This window comes from Alosa alosa, chromosome 3 (genome assembly GCF_017589495.1).
Source record: "Alosa alosa isolate M-15738 ecotype Scorff River chromosome 3, AALO_Geno_1.1, whole genome shotgun sequence".
NCBI classification, from domain to species: Eukaryota; Metazoa; Chordata; class Actinopteri; order Clupeiformes; family Clupeidae; genus Alosa; species Alosa alosa.
The window spans coordinates 33,738,142-33,761,996 of record NC_063191.1 but is presented as its reverse complement, the minus strand read 5'-3'; the positions used below and the strand labels follow the sequence as shown (position 1 = coordinate 33,761,996).

Sequence of the window (23,855 nt, the reverse complement as noted above, 5' to 3'; positions counted from 1 at the left end):
GAGGCTTTCTCCATTACAATCATTTTGACAGGTTCCTCAACCAGAGCTGTGAGAGTATAGAAGCAGCACAGTGAAGCGAAGAAGCCTTTGAGCAGCAGTTGAGTTGTGAGTATTTACAGTTTTTTTTTGTCTTTAATGATTACATACTGTATAATATATAAAATATACCTCTGGTGTGCATTGTGAATAAAAGCATATATCATATGCATCATAATGTAATATTTAAATTACATTCAGTGAGTTGAGTTCAGTTGAGTTGAGATAAGCAACAAACATGAGGGTAGAATCGCATCATTCCCATAGATATATAATATACAGTAGTACAATAGTAGTTGTCTGCATGAAGCAGATGTTATTTGAGCGTGCACAAGTTTTTTTCCCCTTAAAACTTGGGAAAGCATTATTCTTCTTTGGATGTGTTAGTGAAGCAAAGACACTGATGACTTACCAAGAACATTTAAAGATGCAGTAGCTGAGCACTGTCCAAACTTGTTCTGAGCTTTGACTGTGTATTTCCCACTGTCAGCAGCAGTGGCCTCCTCTATCTCCAGGGTGTACACATTCTTTGAACGGCTCAGTTTCATGTTTGATGTTACAGAGATCTATAGAGGGGGAAATATATCAAAAATACATATAAACACATGTAATTCAATGTGAAATGGGTACTGGGTAAACTATAATTGTGACATAATGCTACGTACCAGGACATTGTCTTTAAGCCACTCAACCTCAGGAGAAGGCTCTCCTGATACTTCACATTTGAATGCTACACTTTGTCCTGCATTGACATTCTGAGATTTTGGCTGGCTGAGGAATGATGGTGCATCGCAACGCGCCTCACTGATCGTTGTATCGAATTGGCACTTGACAGCCCCATGGTCAGTCTTTGCCTCACACGTGATGATTCCCTGATCCTGCTGACTAATGCTCTTGATTGTCAATGTATGGTCATTTCCCGATACTCCATATCTGTAGCTCTCTGAGTTGGCAACTTCAACTCCATTCAGGATCCATTTGACATTAGTAGCCCCAGGGATGTTTGCTTTCAGTGTCATTGACTGACCCACTGTCATGGTCATTTGGGTGTGGGATGCTTTTACTTCTGTGTAAGACTGGACTTCCTCATGAATAATTTCCCTTTTTGTGATTTGTTCAACGACTTCTCCCTTGGTTTCATATGTGGATACAGACTCCTTTTGAGTTTTCATCTGTTCGGATGCTATAAGCAGACACAACAATATTATACATATTTTATCAAGAACATCAACTTTTTGATAATTTCAATCATAATCATGTTATAAATTACATAACACTGTTAAATGTTCAGTGTGAAAAGCCTTACCTTTAACTGTGACAGTACAGGTTGAGGAGATTGAGCCAGCACTGTTTGTGAGAGTGCATTTATACATTCCACTATCTGAAACCTCAGATTCATACATTTCTAGATAGACTGACCCATGCTCCTCAAAGATTTCATATTTCCCACCCTGGGAGAGAGTCTGAAATGACAATATGAATTTGAGTTAGGTAATTTCTCAGAACAATTTCAAAAAGTGATTGATACAATGATTCATAATACATAATACAACTGTACCTTTCCATCTTTCGTCCAAGAGATTTTGGGCTTTGGTTCTCCAGACACCTTCACAGTCAGCTTCACAATGCTATCTGAGGCTGCTGAGACATCTGTCAGACCCATGGTGAAAGAAGGCTTCTCCTTGGGAGTTGGAGACCTCGGAGACCTCGGAGATGTTGGAGACTTCACTCTTGGTGGTGACTTAACAGGTTCAGGAGACTTCACTCTCTTTGGAGATTTGATTGCCTCTGGTGATTTTACCCGTGGGGGTGAGGCAACAGGTGACTTCACTCTAGGAGGTGAGGCAACGGCTTTCTCCTCAGCTGATGGTTTGCGGATGGTGAGACTGAACTCAGCTTCCTGCTTGCCCTCGGAATTCTTAACCACAAGGGTGTAATTGCCTTCATCGGAGAGTTCAACAGAGGAAATCTCAAATGTAGACTTGTACTGTGTGGTTGAGACATGGTGGCGGTGAGAGGTTACAATGGCTTGTCCTTCCCGGAGCCAGGCCACACTAGGGGCTGGCTCACCATCAACGTCACATGAGAATCTGGCAGTTTCTCCCTCAGACACTGTCAGTGACAGTGGTTTGATGAGAATTGTTGCAGGGAGAGTTGGTTTTGTTTGCTCAACAGAAGCCTCTACTATTACAGTCTCTTCAAGGACTTGCAGCTTTGATTCAGAGGATGCATACTCTTCATGAGTCTCCACTGTTTCACTAATAGTCTCCACTTCACTCAAGGAAATCACTGAAGACACTTCTGTCTCTTCAAATGCTGCCGATTTTGAAGACACTTGGTAAACATCAGTTCTGGTCATTTTTGGGAGAGAGAGAACAGGAGGCTCCTCTTCTTGGCGAATAGTGACAAATGAAGAGTATCCTCCTTCTGCCACATCAAGAGTAGCATAATCAGAGGTCTCTCCCTTAGCATTTTTGCAAACAACACGATAGGTACCACTATCTTCTAACTGACAATCCATGATTTGAAGGGTCAGAACTCCACTCACATTACTCATACGGTATTTATTGCTTGCATGAATCTCCTGTCCATTGTGGAGCCATTTGGCCTCTGTTTGTGACTGAGACTGGATGTTCAGAGTGAATTTTGTGTGCTGTCCAAATGGCACACGATGAGAGCGCATTCTTATTGTAATGCGTGGGGCATGGTCAAGACTGAATGGTTGTTGTGTCGTAACCTCAACTTTCTTCACAGATTTAATTGCCTTTTTCTTTGCCTCATACCTTGACATGTAGTCAACCTTTGCTGACAAGTCAATAGAGGCTACTTTCTCTGAGGAGGCAACACTTGGAGATGCGGTGCGTGGCTTCTCTGGTGCAGGTGATGGCTTCCTGGCTGCCTCAGTCTCAGCTGCAGGTGTTTTGCGAGGTTTAGGAGATGGTGATCGTCTCCTCTTTGGCATGGTTGTTGAAGATGGTAATGGGACATAAGGCATCGCGCCACCCTCAGACATTACTGGGGCATGAGTTGTTTTCTCCTTTTTAGTCACTCTTGTTTTATCCTCAAACTCCATGCGTTTGAGCTGACTCTTGTATGAAGTAATTCTTTGGGTGGTTTTCACTGAGCGGAGTAGCTCTTGGTCCTCCTTTTCTTCATATACTCTCTGCTTCTGCCTTGGAGGCCTGTAGGTAGCCTTGTCATGACGCTGGCGCAAGTCAATGTAGCTGGGGCCAGCTTCATATTTAGAGGGAATACGATAGGAGTCATATGTTGGGACCTCCTCGCCCTCTTCATCTTCTTCATACGCCACTCTCTGTGGTGATGGATGACGTAGTGCAGAAAGTTCAAAACGCACAGGGCTCAAACTAGGTGGAGAAGCAGAGTATCCAAGTTCAAGTTCGTCTTCAAGACGAAGCCTTTCTTCCTCTGTTTGCTTCATAGACAGATAGTCTTTGACTGGCAGAAGGAGTTCCTCATCAGACAAATCACCAAGAGACCTCCTCCTGATTCTGTAGTAATTCTCTATTTCTGGGGAAGGTGTACGATGTCTTGCTGGTCTTACTGTTTCGAGATCATCTTGAGAAACAGTTGGAATGTGCCATCTTGGCTTATACTGGTCCTTGATTCTTACAGGAATATCATAGAATTGCTCCCACCTTGAGAGGCGGATACGTTTGAGTCTCTTCTGCGGGATCTTGTCCATAGGCTCAGGGAATTCATACTGGTCACGGAGTTTCTTGTACCATTTCATGTCAGAGAAGGGCACAAAGTACTTGATCTCCATATCCTCTTCAAGTACATTTGGAGCATGCTCACGAGGTGGTGGTACAACATAGGGCATTCTCAGCCTCTTTTCCTCTGCTCTCTTTTTGCGCTCTTCCTTTTCTCTGGCTTCTTCAGCTTCAGACCTACCCTTCTTTGGTACCACTGCTGGTTTGAACATAGTGGCAGCTTCCCTCAAGGCCTGCTGTGCAACTGGGGTAAGAGGTGTGACATCAGCACCAGCAAGAATCATTGAGAGTCTTGCTCTCTTGTCAATGTCTTCTGTTTCAGTGTCTTTCTTCTTTTTCTTCTTGTCTTCAGCCTCATAGTCCTTCTTTACATGTGTGACACGTTCCACCTTAAGCGTGGCTTGGCAACTTGCAGACCCAGCAGAGTTTGTGGCAACGACTCTGTAAACTCCTGAATCTTCAGGTAGAGTGTCTTTTACATGTAGCACAAAGTAGTCCAAGCCCTCATGCACAACCTCGATTTGTGGACCGAATGCCAAAGGTGCGCCATCCTTCTCCCACCTCAGGTCTGGTTTTCCTGAGACTCTCACTTCAAAGCGTGCACTCTGGCCTTCCCTACAATCAACATTAGCAAGCAAACGTTTGAACATAGGCCTCAAAGTGTTATCAGCAGGAGGAGGACGAGGACTGATGGTGAGTCTTGCTTTGCAGCTATCATCACCATATCTGTTGCGTGCCACAACGCTGTATTCAGCATCATCATCAGCATCAACATTGTGAATCACAAGTTGATACAGACCCTTATCTGTTATGAATGTGTACTTCTTCTCATCATGGCCTGGTACGAGTTTCTGCCCAGATTTCAACCACATAACACGTGGCTCTGGATGCACAGTGATAGTGACACCAAAGCGAACATCCTCACCAATGTAAGCACGGCGGTTCATCAAAGGCAAAGTGAACTCAGGTGGTCTCTGGAGCAGTCTTGTTGTGTCAACTCTGCGCTTCACTTTCTTTACAACACGTGACGTGAAGAAGTCACGGTATTTTCTAACTCCATTGACAAAGAGTTCTCCATAGGCAGAATCCTCACCATATTCATTGACGGCCTTGCATCTGTAGGTTCCATCATCTGGTTTTGATACTCCCTTGATGGTGATAGTTGCAATTCCCTCTTCATCATCATAGGTGATTTCATACTTAGCACCCTCTTCAAGTTGTCTCACTCCGCAGTACCAAGTCACCTCGGTGTTACTGTCAAAGTTCTCAATGCTACAGACGAACTTCACCTCTCCACCTACATCTGAAACATTGTGCCTGATTGGTCCTGCAATAGGGCCGTGTTCAAATGGCGCAATCTTGGCTTTAGCCGCTGTTACACCTCTCTGACTTCTGATGGCCCCACCAGAAGCAACACGAGCTGAAGAAACAACTGTGTTCCACTCCTTCTTGACCATAGACTGGTAGTACCTCTTATGTCTTGCGATCTTGATTGTTTTTGTGCTCAGTTCCTCAGTGCTCTTTGTCAACCAAGGATGTTCCAGAGCTTGCGCAGAACTCATACGATGTTTGCGGTCTTTGGTAAGCAGTCTGTCGATGAAATCTAATGCATCAATGCTAGCTTCCTTGAAAGACTCATCATCAAAGCTGTACTCAGCATTTGAAATGCTGTCAATCATTTGCTGATTAGTTTCAGATGAAAATGGATTGAGTCCACTAAGAAGCACATACACCAAGACACCAACTGACCACATGTCTGTAACTGTGCTCACCATTTCATTTTGGTGGATTTCAGGTGCAGCATATTCAGCTGTAGTGAACTGAACTTTGACTATGTCTCCAGGTGTAAGTTTCATAGCCTGTCCTATCTCAATGATCTTGATGTTTGTGCCCTTTCTTGTGGTATACACAATGTTTTCTGGTCTGATGTCAAAGTGACCATAGCTCCTACTGTGTATATACTCAAGAGCTTCACAGACCTGTTTGATGTAGTTGACAATTTCTCTCTCATTGAGCTCAAAGTTGGCTGTGCCAAGGCGTTCAAATATGTCTACACCAGAGATAAAGTCATAGATCATAACTAATTCTTCAGCACTATCAAATGACTCATGAAGACACAGGAAGTTCCTGTGACGGGCAATATTCAGCATTGCAATTTCTTTCTTCACGAGGGCTTGATCTGCACCCCTGACTTTAACAAACTTGGCCATAAAGGTCTTCTCAGAGCTGATCTCAACACAACGGTGAACAATGCCAAACTGGCCACGTCCAAGCTCTTCAGCAATCATGTACTTAGTGTGCAAATTCTTGGCCTCAGAGTGTGGAGCTCTTCCTTTAGAGACAGGCGTGGTATCATCAACTTCTTCATCATAGTTGAGCACTCTTGATTTGTCTTCTTTGGTTACCACAGGTCCAGATGTTTCTGATGGTGCACTTAGACCAAACTTGTTCTCAGCAATAACGCGGAATTGATAACTTGTTTTTCCAAAGAGGTTGGTGACAGTGTAATGAGTGTCACGTGACTGTGCAACACGAATCCATCTTTCAGCAGTAGTGGCACACTTCTCTATAATGTAGTTGCTTACTCTGCTACCACCATCGCTGGCAGGTGCAACCCAGTTCAGAGTCACTGAATCTCTTGAGACCTCACTGGCTTTGATGCCACGTGGAGGATCAGGCACATCAGCTACATCAAGTTCAACTGTTTGCTGGTCAATGCCAAATCTGTTCTTTGCACAAACAACATAGAATCCAGCATCTTTCCTTTCAACTCCATTGGGGAACACAAGGGATGTGAATGATCTTGTTACAATGACTTGGTAGTATCCATCGTTGTCAATAAGATCTTGTCCCTTCTGCCATGTAATGACTGGATCAGGTTTGCCAGTGAATGGAATCTTGATGTTAACCACTTCACCACGAAGGGCTGGAATTGCTTCCTTATCCTTCAGATTCTTGGGCAGATTTATCTTGGCAGGAACTGTAAACAAAAGCACATTAACATTATTAACATAGTTAATAACACATTAAGTTAAGTCATATATCAACAGTATGAATTCTAAATGAAAACACCATGTTAACCTAAATTCTGTAAACTTACCTTCAACATCCAGGGAGACTGTTGCACAGATTGATCCACCCTGGTTTGTTGCTCTGATCTGATAGACAGTTGAGTCTTCTTCATCTGCAGCAGTTATGACAAGCTGATGATAGCCGCCCTTGAATTCCTGCACTTTAATTTTTTTGCCATCAGACTGAATCTCTTTGCCACGTCTGAACCATTTCACTACAGGCTTAGGCTGTCCTGTAATTTTGCAAACAAGTGTTGCATTGCTCTTGTATCTGACACTCATGTTCCTGAGCTCCTCTTTGAAGGCAGGTGCACGAACATCAACATCAGTCTTGGGAATAACAGTAGGAGACACTTCACTCCATTCGCTATGTCCTCCCAGATTTTCACATTTGACACGGAAGTCATACTCAACACCTTCAGTCAGGCCCTTGACAGAGAACACTGTCTGGTGAATTTCATCACTTGTCACAGAGACCCATTCACCCTTCTTCTTATCCCGTTTCTCCAAGCAGTAAGTCTTGATCTTGGAGCCTCCATCACTAAGAGGTGGTCTCCAGGATACAACACAAGAATTCTTTGTTATAGCAGCCACAGAAACACTCAGTGGTGCTCCAGGCTTCTCTGTAAAGCAATAAAACATATACAGTATGTAAATATCCATACAATAATATTCTTGATATAGCATTGTTTTGGTCTAGTTAGTAAATTTCGCTGAACTTACCTAACTGACTCTTAATGAGGATTGGAGTTGGGGTTTCAAGTGCCTCACTATTGCCATATTTGTTTTGTGCAGATACACGGAAGTGATATCCAGCATTTTCAATAAGATTGGGAATGCGGCACGATGTTCCAGTGATGGAAGATGACACTAGTTGCCATTCATCACCTTCCTTGTCCTCATGTCTCTCAACAATGTAATTTGTGATCATCGAACCACCATCATCCTTTGGTGGTTTCCAGCTAATGATCACAGAGTTCTTCATTAGAGCCTCAAGCTTGACTGGACCTTCTGGCATGGCAGGTTTATCTGAAAAAATGAAAGACAGACATAATTAATTCCTCTAAATAATTTAACACATTAAATGGTGACAAGAGGACAAGTGAAAAAAGAATAATAATTGCATACCATAGATTTCAAGCTGGAATACAGTGTCAGCACTGCCAAAGTGGTTGTTGATGCGAATTCTGTATTTTCCTCCATTCACTCTGCGCTGCACATTCTTGAGAACCAAATGAGTGTAATGCTCTGTGTTCTCCATAATAATGTTCTCAGAGGGTTGCAATTGTGTTGCACCATGGAGCCACATGATCTTTGGTTGAGGACGTCCGATGTAGACAGCATGAATGCGCACGGTAGTGCCACATTCAGCATAGTATGTGCTCTTCAGAGGATAATCAGGATGGAAGCGAGGAGCTGCCTCCAAAACAAGGACACCTGTGGTCTCAGCTTCACCGGCCTCGTTAATTCCTTTGCAAGTATACTCGCCCTCATCTTCCTGTTGGTCTGCTACCACAACCAGTTGGTGGTTACGACCATCAGAACTCATTTCATATTTCATGCCCACCTTGAGTTCCTTTCCAAATCTAAACCATTTGATGTCGGGTACAGGTCGCCCAACTATTTGGCATTTCATGGTTACTGTCTGTCCAAGTTTTGCTGTTACCTCATCCATCTCTTTCCTAAGGCCTGGCGCTGTTCCAGCTGTTAAAGGCAATAATCAATTGTTAGACATCTATATTTTTGCATGTCATATCATCTGTAAATCTTTTCCAAAAAGAAAAAAAATGTTATGTCACTTAAAGGGCCATCCAGGCCTAAAAACTTACTTGCAAGTTTGGTTTTAATGCCTGTGGCTGTTCTACGAGGTCTGCTGATTCCAGTTGCATTCTCAGCAAACACACGGAACTCATACTCAGTTGCCTCTTGCAGACCAGGTATGAGGAATTCTTTCTCCTTGATGCGCTGCTTGCTGCATTTCTTCCAGGTGCTTTCGATAGATTTTCTATACTCAACCCAATAACCAAGGATCTCCTTTCCACCATCGCATTCAGGTACTCCCCAGCGAATGGTGATGCAGTTATTGGTAACACTTACTATATCAATCTCACCTGGTTGACTTGGTTTGTCTGTAGGAAAAAGTAAATGTTACAAATAGGCAAAAAGAAAACAAAATTGAATTGAACAAGCTACTTATTAGTGAATGTAAAGATGATTGCTGACTTACCAAATGGATCTTTGCATGTAACTACATCTGAAGCAGGTCCAGGTTCACTCTGACCAATATAATTTTCAGCAACTACTCTGAACTGATATTCAGCATCAGCAGTCAGACCAGTTAGAGTGTACATGGTAGAAGCAATCTTCTTTTCATGGCGCTCCCAAGTTTCAGATGATGTCAGTTTGAACTCAACATAGTATGCTGTTATTGCTGAGCCACCATCTCTAGGCTTAGTCCAGGCCAGCGCAACTGAGCTCTTTGTGACATCCATAATTTCAGGTGGACTTGTTGAGGCTTCAGGTACACCTGTTGATATAGTTTAAATAAAAGAGATGCCATTTATTGAATGTTCTTTTAAACACATAAAAGGATGCTGTAATAAGGTGAGTACTCACAGATGGGGGTCTTTGGAACAAGAGCCTCTTCCGATTTGAGGGATCCACTGATACCAAACTGGTTCTCAGCGGTCACCTTGAAGTGGTACTCAGCACCTTCGTTCAGTCCCTTAACCACCAGTGATGTTTCAACCACCCTAGAGTCCACAGTGTACCAGGCCGTCTTAGGAACCTCACGCCTCTCCACAATGTAACCAAGGATTTCAGAGCCACCATTATCAGTAGGTGGTTTCCAGCATAATTTCACAGAATGTGCTTGGATTTCTTCATATGCAAGAGGGCCCTCTGGTGCATTTGGACGACCAATCACTTTAACCTTGATGCGCAGAACCTTCTTGCCACACTTGTTCTGGATCACAAGCTCATACAGACCAGAGTCACTCCTGTCTGCATTTTTTATGACAAGCTCACTGACATCTTCATCAGATACGAACATTGCCCGTTCTGAAACATCAGCACCATCCTTTGTCCATTTACATGTAGGACTTGGTTTACCCTTGATGGGCACAGTAAGTTTGAGGACTCCTCCTTGTCTGACAATGTAGACATCCTTGTACCTGGCCTCAAGATCATAACTTGGAGGTTCTGAAATAAACCATATTGATATGATTAGTCCAATATCTCCTATCAACTGACATTAATTATCACTTATAAAGAATTACAAAAAGGTCATGAGACAATAAAACTATAACATTTTCTCACCTTGCATCTCTGTTATGGTGACTGTTCCTGGAACTTCAGCTGCTTCACCTGGACCACCAGAATTGCAAGCCAAAACACGGAACTTGAATTCCTCCCCTGCAGGCATCTGGGTCAGTGTGTACTCACAGATCATTGACGGTGTTGTATTGCACTTGATCCAAGTCACTGAGCCAACCTTCTGCATCTCGATCAGATACCCTGAGACCTTTGCGCCCCCCTCCTCATCTGGAGGACTCCAAGCCAGAGACACAGAGGTCTTAGTTGTGTCTGTGATTCTTGGGTTCTGAGGAGCACCAGGTGGATCTGTTGAAAGAATATATAATTTAATTATTTTGTCGTTGTCATTATTAAAATATAACTTAAAGTTATAAACGTATAAGTTTGTTTATATATATATATATATATATATATATATATATATATATATATATTCATAAACAAATTATGTGGATGATAAATATGTCTTGCACAACAAATATGTACTTACCAACAATATCAGTTGCCACAGCACGTGGGGAGAGGAGACTTGGTTTGCCAACTCCTCTGGCATTAATGGCAATTACCCTGTGTTCATATTCAAGACCTTCAATCAGACCAGTAGATCTGTATCTGGTCATGGTCACTGGGTTCTTGTTAGCACGAACCCATCTGTCTGCTCTGACCTCCTTGCGCTCAATGATATAGCCAGACACAGAAGAACCACCATCTTCATCTGGTTCGTGCCAGGCTATGGTCATTCCATCACGGGACACGTCAAATACAGTTGGTCTGCCAGGTGGTCCGGGAATAGCTAAAGGAAGAGAACAGACACATTTTAGTTTCCTCATGTAGAACATAACTACTCTTTCAATATCTCCATGTGTGAAAACGTCTTACATGTAGAACTCTTGCACATCACAACATCAGACTGCAAGTAGTCTCCAGTGCCAAAGCGATTAATTGCTGCAGCTCGGAATACATATTCCTCTCCTTCAGTCAGTCTCTCAAACTTGAAGGTTGGTCTGCTGACAGAATCGGAGACAGGCACCCATCCAGGACGATGAGCTTCACGCTGCTCAACGACATAGCCACTGACTGTGGCTCCACCGTCTCTTATTGGTGGTTCCCAGCTGATCAAGACAGAGGTAGCATCAACTTCATCAAACCGGATTGGTCCTTTAGGCTCATCAGGTTTGGCTGGGTAAAAGAGAAATACAGGTAAAACACTGAAGCTCATTGATAACAATTACACCATTTTTTCTTAATTTCTCTGAAAAGATGAAGGCAGAGGATTTATTAGGGTTAGGTGATTTAATTAGCTTGAGCAGTCTTACCTAGAACAATGACTTTGATTATTTCTGTAGCCATTCCATGAGTGTTCTTGACTTCAAGAGTGTAGTCTCCAGTGTCATCAATAGTAGTGTCAAGCACACTCAGCTTGGATGACTTTCCAGTGCTCTTCACCTTAACACGATCAGTTATCTTCACCTTCTTGTCACTGAAATACCATTGACACTTTGGAGGAGGTCTACCAACAATTGGCAGTTCTATCTCGAGAGGTTTACCAGCAAGGACACTGACTGCCTTCTGTGGAAGTTCTGTAAGGTCGATTTGTGGCTCAACTGTGAAACAGATGAAACAATAAAGTGAGTAGAATCATTGCACATGCATACTCTTAATGTGTTCCTATATAAAATGACAAAATAAAAGAATATACATTTACAGAATATATTCATTATAAGTGTTATAAAGGGTACAAAATAACGGAACACATTATAATGAAGGGTAATAATGATATCATTGTAATATTACCTCTTTGTTCTTGAACAGTTACAGGTGCCACAAGTTCTTTGGGCTCACTTGGTCCTCTGCTGTTCACAGCACGGACTCTGAAGAAGAACTGGTCATTCTCAGTCAGAGAAGTAATAGTGTACTCTAAGTCTGTAATCTTAAGAGTGGTGACCTTCATCCACTTGTCTGTTCCAAATTTGCAGGCCTCAACAACATATGCTGTAAGTCTGCTTCCTCCATCGTGTTCTGGTTTCTCCCATGCAAGAGTTACTGTGGTCTTGGTTATGTCAATAACGTCAAGTTTATGTGGTGGCAATGGCACTTCACATACTAGCACAAGATCACCGGTTTCACTAGGCTCTCCAACACCGTAAAGATTTTCCGGCAAGACCCTGAAGTAGTACAGCATTCCTTCAATCAATCCATCAATCTTGTATGAGGTCTTACTGCACTTGGATGTAACTGTCTTGTAGGCTCTCATGGATGCCTCCCTTCTCTCAATAATGTAATTGTTAACAGGGGCACCACCATCAACAGTAGGAGGATCCCATGTAATTACAGCAGATTCAGATGTAAGTTCCTTGATTTTAATTGGACCTGGTGGACCAGGAGTATCTGAAACGAAAAAATCAATACAATCATTACAGATTGACTGTGAATTCATGTACTGGAAACATATAAGATGTGACAAACATGAATATCATCATGTACCATAAATCTTGACAAGAATAGCGGCTTCCTTCTTGCCAGCAGAATTCTCTCCAGAGATTATGTATTTGCCAGCATCGTAGCGGTGCACCTTGTCAATTATCAGAGAGGCAGTGTGTCTAGTTATTTCAATAAAGCCACGGGTATGAAGGTCTGTGCCAGGCTTGCTCCAGGCAATAGTTGGTGCTGGTCTGCCAGTAACAGTAACAAAAAGACGAAGGCAACCTCCAGCCCTCAAGCAAACAGTCTTAGTCAGCTCATCTGGGATCTCTAGGTCAGGAATTACTGAAAGACAATGGCAGTTGAGATACAATTAAAATTATGATTTTTTTCATCATTATTTCATATCGATGCTTGTAACAAACTGGTTTGAATATCAACATACCAATTCTTTCAACAGGCTCTGTCTCTGCGCAGGAATCACTAAATTCACCAATTCCATTGACATTGACTCCAGCAACTCTAAAGTAGTATTTCTTGCCAGTTACAAGGCCAGTCACTGTGTACTCTGTGTTTCTCAGAGTCTTCTCATGTGTTTTGGTCCATACATCTTCATCTTCAGCTCCTTCCTCCTGCATTTCAAGGACGTATCCTATAACATCAGCACCTCCATCATCCAATGGTCTTGTCCAAGCCAGGCTAATGCTCTCTGCATGGGTATCTGTAATGCGTGGAATTGAAGGAGGAGCAGGAGTGCCTGGAAAAGTAAGCAGAGTGAAGTGTAAGTGTTTTCAGCTTAATTTCATAACCTGAGAATTGGTCAGCCTTAGTCTAGGAAGACTGGTAAGTCAGTAAATACTTACATGTTGCCTCTCTGCAGACAGCATACATGGATACTTCACTTGGCAAGCTTTCACCAGCAGCATTTATCGCTGAAACACGGAACTGGTAAATGTTGCCTTCTTGTAGGCTTGAGATCTTGAATGTTGTGTCCAAGAGCACAGAATCCTTGTTAACCTTGATCCATCTTATGCTCTTCCTTTCACGCCTTTCAATAAGGTAGCTAGTAACTGGACTTCCACCATCACTTTCTGGCTTCAGCCACTCAATGGTAGCAAAGTCCTTTCCAACAACAAGTAATTCCGGTGGTCCAGGTGGTGATGGCACAGCTGTAATAACGACCACAAGAAACAAGTGAGACTTTGCACTGTATTTTTGTCATTAAAATTGACAGAAAGAAAAAAAAATACTTACTGAAGTTGTTCCTAGCAATTATAGCATGAGATTGCAGTGGCACACCCTCCCCATACTTGTTGACACCTCTGACACGGAAGAGATATTCACAGTTCTTGAAAAGTCTTCTGATTTCACATGTTAGGCCCTTGCACTCTGCTTCCATTACCACCCAGTTGAGTCTGTTGGTGTCCCTCCTCTCAACAACATAATGTGCAACAGCGTCACCACCATCTTCAAGAGGTGGTTGCCAAGTCAAGGTGCACTTATCCTCTGTAACATTGCTGATGACAATCGTATCAGCTGGCGGTCCAGGAGTATCTACAAACAAATATCAATGGTGAGTTCAATTATCTTCATAACTCACTCAAGTCATATCAAGTTTCGATAGGCTATTTGATGTCATTATACCTACCAAGTACTTTGACGTTGACCTCAGCAGACTTGATTCCACTGGCATTCTTCACTGTTAGAATATATTTGCCAGTATCATTGCGATCGCAGAATTTGATGATTGCCAGGGCACGGGTGGCAGTGTACTGCAAAGCATACTTCTCACAAAGTTCCAGCTCCTTTGTTCCCTTGGACCAGAACGCCTTTGGATCAGGCTTGCCTCCAACAGCAGCATCAAGAACCAGATCAGAGCCAGCTCTTATCGTCACAGTGTCAGCAAGAAGTTTGCTGTCAAGGTCTGCCCTTGGAGGAGCTAAAAAATTAAAAGTGAAATAAATTAAACGTTAAAAGGACTATTTCAAACAGCATTTAACAACATCAGAAATGATGGGTGGGAAAGGAATACTTACTGTATTCTGCTTTGCAAGTCACAGCTCCAGTTGATTCTGATGGCGTGCTTAACACACCATTAGCATTTTTGGCGATAACTCGGAATTCATAGACCTCACCCTCTCCAAGTGCAGTGACCTTGAAGTTTGTGTCAGTGACATTGGTGTAATTACACTTCAGCCAGCGACCTTCACCAGTGACAGTGTAAGGCTTGCGCTCAACAATATATCCTGTGATGGGGCTTCCACCATCGTTTAGTGGTGTAGACCATTTGATCGATACTGATGACCTGGACACCTCTGTTACTTCTGGTTTGCCAGGAGGATCTAGGCACAAGAATAAAATAGTATTTATACATTTATAAGAATGACACCATGATGTAATTGAACAATAATACAACTACTACTTTTATAACTTTAAATTGTACACTTACCAACTGGATTCTGGGCAATCCTCTTCTTTGAAGCATCACTTGCCTTGCTAAGTCCAGCACTATTCATGGCATACACACGGAACTGATACTCCAGGCCCTCAGCAAGGCCTTCAACTTTATAGACGCACTCGAAGCATGGGATCTTGTTCTCCCTGACCCAAAGAATGGTGTTGCGTTCTTTCCTCTCAATCCAGTATCCAGTAACCTTGCTTCCACCATCATGGTATGGCTCCTCCCAGCGAATGCTCATGGTTGTAGCAGAAGCAACAAATATCTCAGGTCTTGTTGGTGGACCCGGTGGAACTAAAGAAAAAGTGAACAAAACTTAGACATACTGATATACAGTATATCTATAGTGCATATGTATAAAATGAATAGTCTCTGTATTACAATTAATTTCAATTTTGACTGACTTACCAAATGGATGTTCTGCAACAATTGTTTCAGACTCAGTGGATTTGCTCACACCAAATCTGTTTTCAGCACAGACACGGAAGGTGTACTGCATGTACTTTGTCAAGTTTGTGACCATGAAGGAAGTGCGCTTCACACTGGAATTGATAAGTTGCCAAGCTGTGGATCCAGACTCGCGCTTCTCAATGATGTAGTTGGTGATTTCAGTGCCGCCATCATCCTCAGGTTCATTCCAGGAAATCACACAAGACTCAGATGTGATTGATGAAACCTCAACGGGTCCTTCAGGTGCACTAGGTCTGCCAATGACATTGACAGTGACAGTGAAGGTCTTTGCTCCAGTGATGTTTTCAAGGGTAATGAAGTATTTGCCACTATCACCTCTCATGCTCTCCTTGACAATTAGAGTAGTCCTGTTTTTAGTTGTTACAATTGATACTCTATCTGTTGACTTCATCCTCATTTCCTCAAGTTTCCAGGTCACCTTTGGAGCTGGCCTTCCACTGATGGGAACATCAATTTCAAAGGTTGCACCACCCTTGCATGTGATGAGCTGATGCTCAATTCCACTGAGATCTGCAGTTGGTTCAATGTGAGGCTCTTTGACAACAACTGGAGCAAACATTCCTTTAGGTTGACTAAAGCCTGCATCATTTTTGGCTTTAACACGGAATTCAAACTCTGCACCTGTTGGCAAGTTTTCTACAACATAGTTCAGAGTTTTAGTCTGACCGCAAACCATCCATTTCTCTGCGTCCTTTGCTTTACCCTCAATAGTGTAACTGGTGATGCGACTACCACCATCATGTTCAGGTTTGAGCCAGCAAAGAGTAACAGATGTATCAGTGGTGTCAAGAACATCCAGTCTTTTAGGAGCTGAAGGCTCTGCAGTGGCTATAACTGGATCTGTGAATTCAAACGCCTCTCCAAGGCCATGCTGATTTTCTGCCATAACCCTGAAGAAGTATGGAACTCCCTCAAGAAGTTCAGAAACACTCAGTTTAGGTAAAAGGCATTTTCCTGCAGCTTCTGTCCAAGTGCGGCGTGAAGCCTCTCGCTTCTCCACGATGTAATGATGAACTCGGGCACCACCATCATTAAGTGGAGGCTCCCATTTTAATGACACAGCACCTCTTGCAATTTCTGTGAAGGCCACATTTGTTGGTGGTCCAGGTGTATCTAACACCTTGACGGTAAATGTAATGGATTTAGAGCCACTGCTGTTCTCAAGGGTGGCAGTGTACTTTCCTGTGTCATTTCTTGAGCAGTTCTCCAGTGTCAATGAAGATGTGCCTTCTGTGGTACTAATTTCTGACAAGACGCCAAGCTCACCATCCTCTTTAACCCATGTGACAGCAGGATCTGGCTTTCCCTTGAATGCAATACTAAGACAGAGAGATCCTCCACTCTTCAAAATATGTGTCTGCTTGAAGCTTGCATCAATATAAATATCTGGTGCCATGACTCTGTCAACAGCTTGGGCTGGCTCAGGGATTTCACAGGTCTCTCCCTTTCCTACACTGTTCACACCACAGACACGGAGCCTGTAGTCAACGCCAGTTTCCAACCCAGTTACAACATATTTTGTTGCTGTGCACAAATCCTCGTTGACTCTCTGCCATCCCTCCTCCTCCTCTTCCTCCTCCTTCTTTTCCTTCTTGCTACCCTTGGTCATCTCAATTATATAACCTTGGATTTCCATTCCACCATCCCATGCAGGTTTGGTCCATTCCAAGCTGATGGATGTGTTGGTCGAATCAAATACATTGACAATGGAAGGAGCATCAGGGGTCTCTGTAGGCTCACAACATTTTATGGGCATTGATATATTGCTAGGCGTTCCAATTCCAGCATCATTCACAGCCATCACTTGGAACTCATATTCTACGTCTTCTGTGAGATGAGTAACACGGTGTGCAACTTCAGTGATGGGTTTTCTGGTCAAAACCTTCGTCCAGCGACCCTTCTTCTCACGCCTTTCAACAATATAATACTTGATCGGATTTCCTCCATCATTAGTTGGAGCTGTCCAGGCAATTGTTATACTTTCCCCATCAACCTCTGTTGCATCTGGTGTGCCTGGAGCATCTGGAGAGGCTGTAAAACAGTGGGAAAAAATTGTAATTGCACACATGTATTTGCAATGACTATACAAATGCATTTAGCCAAGTGTCAGGGATAATATAATGTCAAATATAATGTCAAAATATAATTCACTTACTGTATTGCATCTGTGCGATAACAGGTACAGAGTCCAGTGGTCTACCAACACCTATCTTGTTGACTGCTGAAACTCGGAACTGGTATTCATTAGTCTTGATCAGCTTTGAAGCGTTGTATGTACACTCCTCACACTGATCTGTGACAAGAGCCCATGAGATTTTAGATGTTTCACGCTTCTCAACAATGTAGTGGGTGACCTCAGAGCAGCCATCGTTTTCAGGAGGATTCCATGAAAGTGTTACTTTGCCCTCTGAGATATCTGAGAAGACGATGGGTCCCACTGGCTCTCCAGGTGTGTCTATGAACATATGCAAAGATATATGATATGAGATATCAGATTCAACAATGTAATGTTGCAGCCAAATTGCGAAACAAAATTGAAAATGTTAGGAATGCATACCAAACACTTGGACATTTATCTTCTCTCGTTTGGTTCCAGAGGGATTTGAGGCTTCTACAGCATATAGTCCACGGTGGGAACGATCAGAATCTCTAATAAATATAGAGCTGGATCCAGGGGCAGAGATGATGTCCATCATCTTCTTCGTGATTTCCACATCATCCTTGTACCATACAACCCTGGGTGTTGGGCGTCCAGAAATAGATACCTTGATCCTGATGTTATCTCCAGCCTTAACGGCAACTCCTTCAAAGTACTCCTGTCCAAATTCGATGTTTGGAGCAACTAGAAAGTAGAGGATAAATATAAAAACATTAGTACTTCAAACAAAACAATATTTTTCTTGCTGAGGTTGTGTTATTTTTAGGTTATCATAAACTTACAGGTTTCATCTCTGACCACAATGTAGCCAGAGGACTGAGAAGGTGGGCTCATGGTTCCAATGGCATTTCTGGCAGTAACTCTGAACTCGTAACGTTCATTGCAAGCAAGTCCAGTCACAATGAATTCACTTTCAGGAATATCTGAGAAATTGCACTTGAACCAACGGCCCTGTCCTTGTCTCTTCTCAACGTTGTAGGCAACAATCTTGTTTCCTCCATCACGCTTGGGTGGATCCCATTTAAGAGCCACTGAGTTACTGGTAATATCAGTGTAGTCAGGTGTACCAGGAGGATCTACAATTAGATAAATGTCATACCATTGTTACAGTTTACTAGTTTTCAACAGCTGTGATGAATGCAATACAAAATCACATTGTAATATATTGACATATTATTTCAATCATTAAAAATCAATAATTAAATCACAGATTATTGCATCTATGTGGAACTTACCGACTGGAGAAACAGCTGTGTTAAACTTGCTGACATCACTCATGCGACTATGTCCAGCATCGTTCTGGGCGTACACTCTGAACTGGTACTCCAGACCCTCAATGAGCTCCAGGACTCTGAATTCTGTTTTGGTCACTAGAATTGTGTTAACTTTTTGCCACATGATGCTGTTCTTCTCCTTCTTCTCAACATGATAGCCAAGGACTGGACAACCTCCATCATATACTGGTTTGTCCCACTGAAGACTCATGCCATCATTGGTGATATTGAATACAAGGGGCATGCCAGGTGGACCTGGTGGTCTAAACTCATGCTTGGCAATGACACTTTGTGAAACAAGTGGGTCACTAGCACCATATCTGTTCTCAGCACACACTCTAAATTGATACTGTAATCCTTTGATGAGGTTAGGCACCTTAAATGATGTTCCTTCTACACTTGAGCAGGCCATCTTCCAGTCTGACTGAGAGGTGTCACGCTTCTCTACCGTATAGCATTTCACTTCTCCGCCACCATCATCATTTGGCTCATCCCAAGATATAGCAATGTGTTCTGCTCTGACTTCATCCAAACGAATGGGTCCAATAGGTCTAGATGGTGGTCCAAGAGTGATGACATGAATGTGGAATGAATTTCTCTTGAAGTTGTTGTCAAGAGTGAGTGTATATTTGCCACCATTGTCTTTAGTTACATTTTTGATCATTAAAGTTGCTTTGTTCTCTGTCCTCTTGAAGCGCACCTGTTCGCTTTCCTTGAGCGGCAGATTGTCCTTCAGCCAGATTAGCCTGGGACGAGGTTTACCCTTGTATGGCAATTCAATGTGGACATTATGTCCAAGGCGCACACTAATTTCTCCAGTTGGATATTCCTCAAGGCTTGCTTCTGGTGCAATGATGAAGTCCTTCACTTTGATAGGTCCAACTTCTGTGAAATCACTATTGCCCTTCTCGTTCTTTGAGCAAACTCTGAAGAACATTTCTGTGAGTTCTTTCAGCTTTTTAACTTCAAATTCAAGGTGCTTACTAGTACCAGCAGGTGCCCATTCTTCTTCGCCCTTGAGTTTCTTTTCAACAATATAGTCAGTTATAATGCTACCACCATCATAGTCTGGTTTATTCCACTGTAGTGTAACAGAATCTTTGGAAGAGTCTTTCATAGAAAGCTCTTTGACTACACCAGGAGTCTCAGTAGCTTTTACTGGTTCTGCAGTCTCGCAAGGATCGCCTATGCCATTTTCATTCTCGGCTAAGACACGGAAGAAGTAGGATGTCTTCTCAGATACCTCCTCAATTACATATGTTAATTCTTTGCATTTGTTTGTTACACTAGAGTATGCACGTTTGGAGGAATCTCTCTTTTCAACAATGTAGTTGGTGATTTCAGCACCACCGTCTAGAAGAGGTGGTTCCCAGCTAAGAGTGACTTTACCACGAGTGACTTCTTTGATTGTCAAATTTCTGCAGGCTGCTGGCGTGTCTTGAACTTTAACAGACACAGTGAGAGTTTTTGGTTGGCCTACACCATTCTGAATCTCCACAATGTATTTGCCAGTGTCTTTTCTTGTGACTTCACGGATCACCATAACTGATGTTGTATCTGTGCTGTGAATTTCATAGTTTGGATCTTTGTCAATGTTTACATCATCTTTCTTCCAGGATGCAGTTGGAGCAGGTCTGCCCTTGAGAGGTACGATAATTTCCACATCATTTCCTGCCTTCACAATATAGTGTGTTCTCATAGCTACATCTGGATCAACCATGGCTTCCTCTGTAAAAAGAAAAAAATATAAAGTATGACATAATGTTTTCAACAAATTTCTGATCTAGTGTAAATAATAGAAGAATAGTGTAAGTGTAAAAATTGACAGTGTTAAAATTGTGTCAGCATACCAAGAATATCCTTTGCTTGAACTGGGTCCTCCATTTCAATTGGATCTCCATGTCCAGCACAGTTGACACCACTCACACGGAAATAGTAATCAGTGTCTGGTTTTAGGCCTGATGCCACATACTCTGTCGTTCTCACTTCACCCTTACGGCTAATCACAGTCCATTCTTCTTCTTCTCCCACTCTCATTTCAACAACATAGCTGGTGATTTCACTTCCACCATCCCATTCAGGTTTAGACCATCCAAGAGTAATTGATGTTTTAGTAGAATCAACAACTCTAAGTTTGGATGGTTCAAGTGGTGTTTCTAAATGGAGGATGAAAGTTAACAATTAATTCATTAATTAACAATTAATTCATTAACAAATGATCAAGTTTCCAGAAAAGTTGTACTAAATTTAGGATTAGCTGGGCAGAGTAAAACAAAACTTACCAACTGGATCAGCTGCCTTATAGAAGTCAGACACCTCAGAGAATGGACCTTCACCAGCTTTGTTAATAGCACAAACACGGTATTGATATTCATTGTTTTCTGTGAGATGATAAACCGTGAGTGTAGTTTCACTAATTGGGTCTTTGAAGATCTTCTTCCAACGAAGACTCTTTTTGTTTCTTCTCTCAATTAGGTAGCCGGTTACCATACTGCCACCATCAATGCCTGGCTTGTCCCATACAACTTTCATGGATGTTTTGTTTGCTTCTGTGACCTCTGGTGTAGTAGGTTGTCCAGGGGTAACTACAGGAAGAAGAACTTATTTTAGTAATGCTTCAATTTGAATGCAGGTGTGTTAGTGCCTTTATGTTTAATTCTTACCGAAAGAATTCTTGGCAATAACAGGCTCAGATTCCAGAGTATCACCGAGGCCAAACTTGTTGACACCACGTACGCGGAAGACATACTCTGCACCTCTGACAAGTTTCTGAACTGATACAGTGCAGTCATGCAGTTCTTCAGAAATGGCCGACCAAACTACACGGCTTGTTTCTCGTTTCTCAGCAATATAATGGGTGACCTCAGCTCCACCATGATCAGTGACTGGTTCCCATGCAATTACGATTTTGTCAGCTGTGACAGATTTGAATTCAATGTTACCAGCAGGAGGTCCAGGTTTATCTGTTAGGAAGAACACAAAAGAAACACATTAAGGCTTTTGCAGATAAACTAGAAAAATGAACGAGTGGTGTCTTTGAAAAAAATGAGGACACAGAAGTGTAGGTGGAGTATTACATGCATACCTAGGATCTGGATTCTAATTTGTGCTGTTGCTGTGCCCAGAACATTCTTTATTTTAATTTCATATGTTCCTGTGTTAAGACGAGTTGCATCCTTGATAAGAACGCCAGAGGTATCAGTGGTGTTCTCAATTGAAATAGTAGAAGTCTGTACCAACTCCTTGCCATCCTTGAGCCATTCAATTGTTGGCAAAGGCTTAGCGATAATTCCAACTTTGATCTTGACAGTGACACCTGCTTTATATTGTACAACATCTAAGTACTCTGGTGGAAGGTCAATGACTGGTGCACCTGGGGAAAATATGACATTGAACAAATATTAATACAAAGTATTCAATTACTATTGTAAATAATCTACAACAGGTTTGGAAAAGAATCAAGCTTACCAATTATGTCAACACAAGTTGCTGGTCCAACAATAAGTGAGGGATTACTGACAGAGCCAATTGCATTCTTAGCCATGACTCTGAAGTCATAAGATTGATCCAGTGACAGGCCTGAGACAGTGAACTTTCTCTCAAGTATGTTGGTGAAGTTAGCCTTCACCCATCTGCCATTTGGAGCCTCTCTTCTCTCAACCATATAGCCAGTGATCTTGCTGCCACCATCATAGGGAGGTTTCTGCCAGGCTAAGCTGATGGAGTTCTTTGTGACCTCAGTAACTTTAACATTGGCAGGGGGTTCTGAAATGGCAAGTCACATTTTTATGAAACATATTTGATATAATGTTTGGTGATAATAAATTGAACTCTACATAACAAAAGTGATTAGTGTTTCACTTACCACAAGCATCAATTGCAAGTATTTCTTCAGATGTTTTGCTTATCTTTCCAATACCAGCGGCATTTTCTGCTGAAACCTTGAATTCATAAATCATACCAGGGCATATATTTGTAATACGGATTTGAGTTCCAGGAATAGCTGTTTTGTTGACCTTCTGCCACAGGATGCTGCTTCTCTCTTTCATTTGGACATGGTATCCAAAAACAGGGTTTCCACCATCTGCAACTGGCTCATGCCAGCATACAGTGATGCACTCTCTTGAGACAAAGCTAGCCCATGGTGTTGATGGTGGACCAGGGATGGCTAGAAGAGAAATGTATGTATATTTATATAAACACACACACACAATACTAAAAGAGGTAAATAAAAATAGGTCATGAAGAAATACTTACTGTATGGAAGTTTCACCATCACAGGTTGTGAGTCAATGTGATCACTGATTCCAAAGCGATTTTCTGCTTTGATTCTAAACTGGTATTCCTCTCCGTTTGTCAGCTTGGTTACTTTGACAGCATTCCGTGCTACCTGGGAGGTTACTTCTGTCCAAGCAGGTGTGCTGGTTTCTCTTCTTAACACAACATAGTTTGTAACAGGACTGCCACCCTCATAGACAGGTGGAAGCCATTTCAGGCACACAGTTGTTTCGCCTACTTCACCAACCTCAACTGGGCCAACTGGTGGACCAGGTCTATCCAAAACCAGAATGTTAACAAACATCTTAGTTGTTCCAATCGAATTGGAAGCTGTGATATCATATCTGCCTGCATCACTGGCAATGCTTTCCTTTAGATCGATGAGGAGGCTTTCTGGTGTCATCTCATAGTTGAACCTCTTTCCTGTTTTTGCAGCAACATTGTTTCTTGCTATTGAAACCTTTGGCATTGGCTTTCCGGTCAGTGGCAGCTCAAACTTCAAATTAGATCCTGCTCTTACATATACAGTGTTTTTCGGATAGTTCTTCATGTCAAACTCTGGTGGATCTGAATAAAAGAAAATTATATGTTTAGACTCAAAAACAGGAAATACTGTACAAATTTAATTGTTCTGTTGGTCAA

General features: G+C 42.3%; 1 protein-coding gene across 1 annotated transcript in view; it reads right to left on the bottom strand.

The window, feature by feature from the left end:
- The window catches only part of ttn.2 (titin, tandem duplicate 2), a 154,994-nt gene that overhangs the window by 1,776 nt on the left and 129,363 nt on the right, over positions 1–23,855 (bottom strand). The window contains 34 exon segments of the mRNA XM_048238855.1: positions 449–602; positions 702–1,219; positions 1,343–1,499; positions 1,595–6,747; positions 6,868–7,461; positions 7,562–7,867; positions 7,967–8,542; positions 8,668–8,967; positions 9,066–9,365; positions 9,455–10,039; positions 10,157–10,459; positions 10,644–10,946; positions 11,033–11,332; positions 11,470–11,757; positions 11,948–12,541; positions 12,638–12,919; positions 13,020–13,331; positions 13,438–13,743; positions 13,829–14,128; positions 14,223–14,513; positions 14,611–14,916; positions 15,024–15,326; positions 15,441–17,534; positions 17,659–17,958; positions 18,061–18,345; positions 18,444–18,737; positions 18,897–20,663; positions 20,786–21,091; positions 21,218–21,520; positions 21,599–21,898; positions 22,021–22,308; positions 22,404–22,700; positions 22,801–23,103; positions 23,193–23,780. Coding sequence (XP_048094812.1) covers positions 449–602; positions 702–1,219; positions 1,343–1,499; positions 1,595–6,747; positions 6,868–7,461; positions 7,562–7,867; positions 7,967–8,542; positions 8,668–8,967; positions 9,066–9,365; positions 9,455–10,039; positions 10,157–10,459; positions 10,644–10,946; positions 11,033–11,332; positions 11,470–11,757; positions 11,948–12,541; positions 12,638–12,919; positions 13,020–13,331; positions 13,438–13,743; positions 13,829–14,128; positions 14,223–14,513; positions 14,611–14,916; positions 15,024–15,326; positions 15,441–17,534; positions 17,659–17,958; positions 18,061–18,345; positions 18,444–18,737; positions 18,897–20,663; positions 20,786–21,091; positions 21,218–21,520; positions 21,599–21,898; positions 22,021–22,308; positions 22,404–22,700; positions 22,801–23,103; positions 23,193–23,780 — 19,656 coding nt within the window.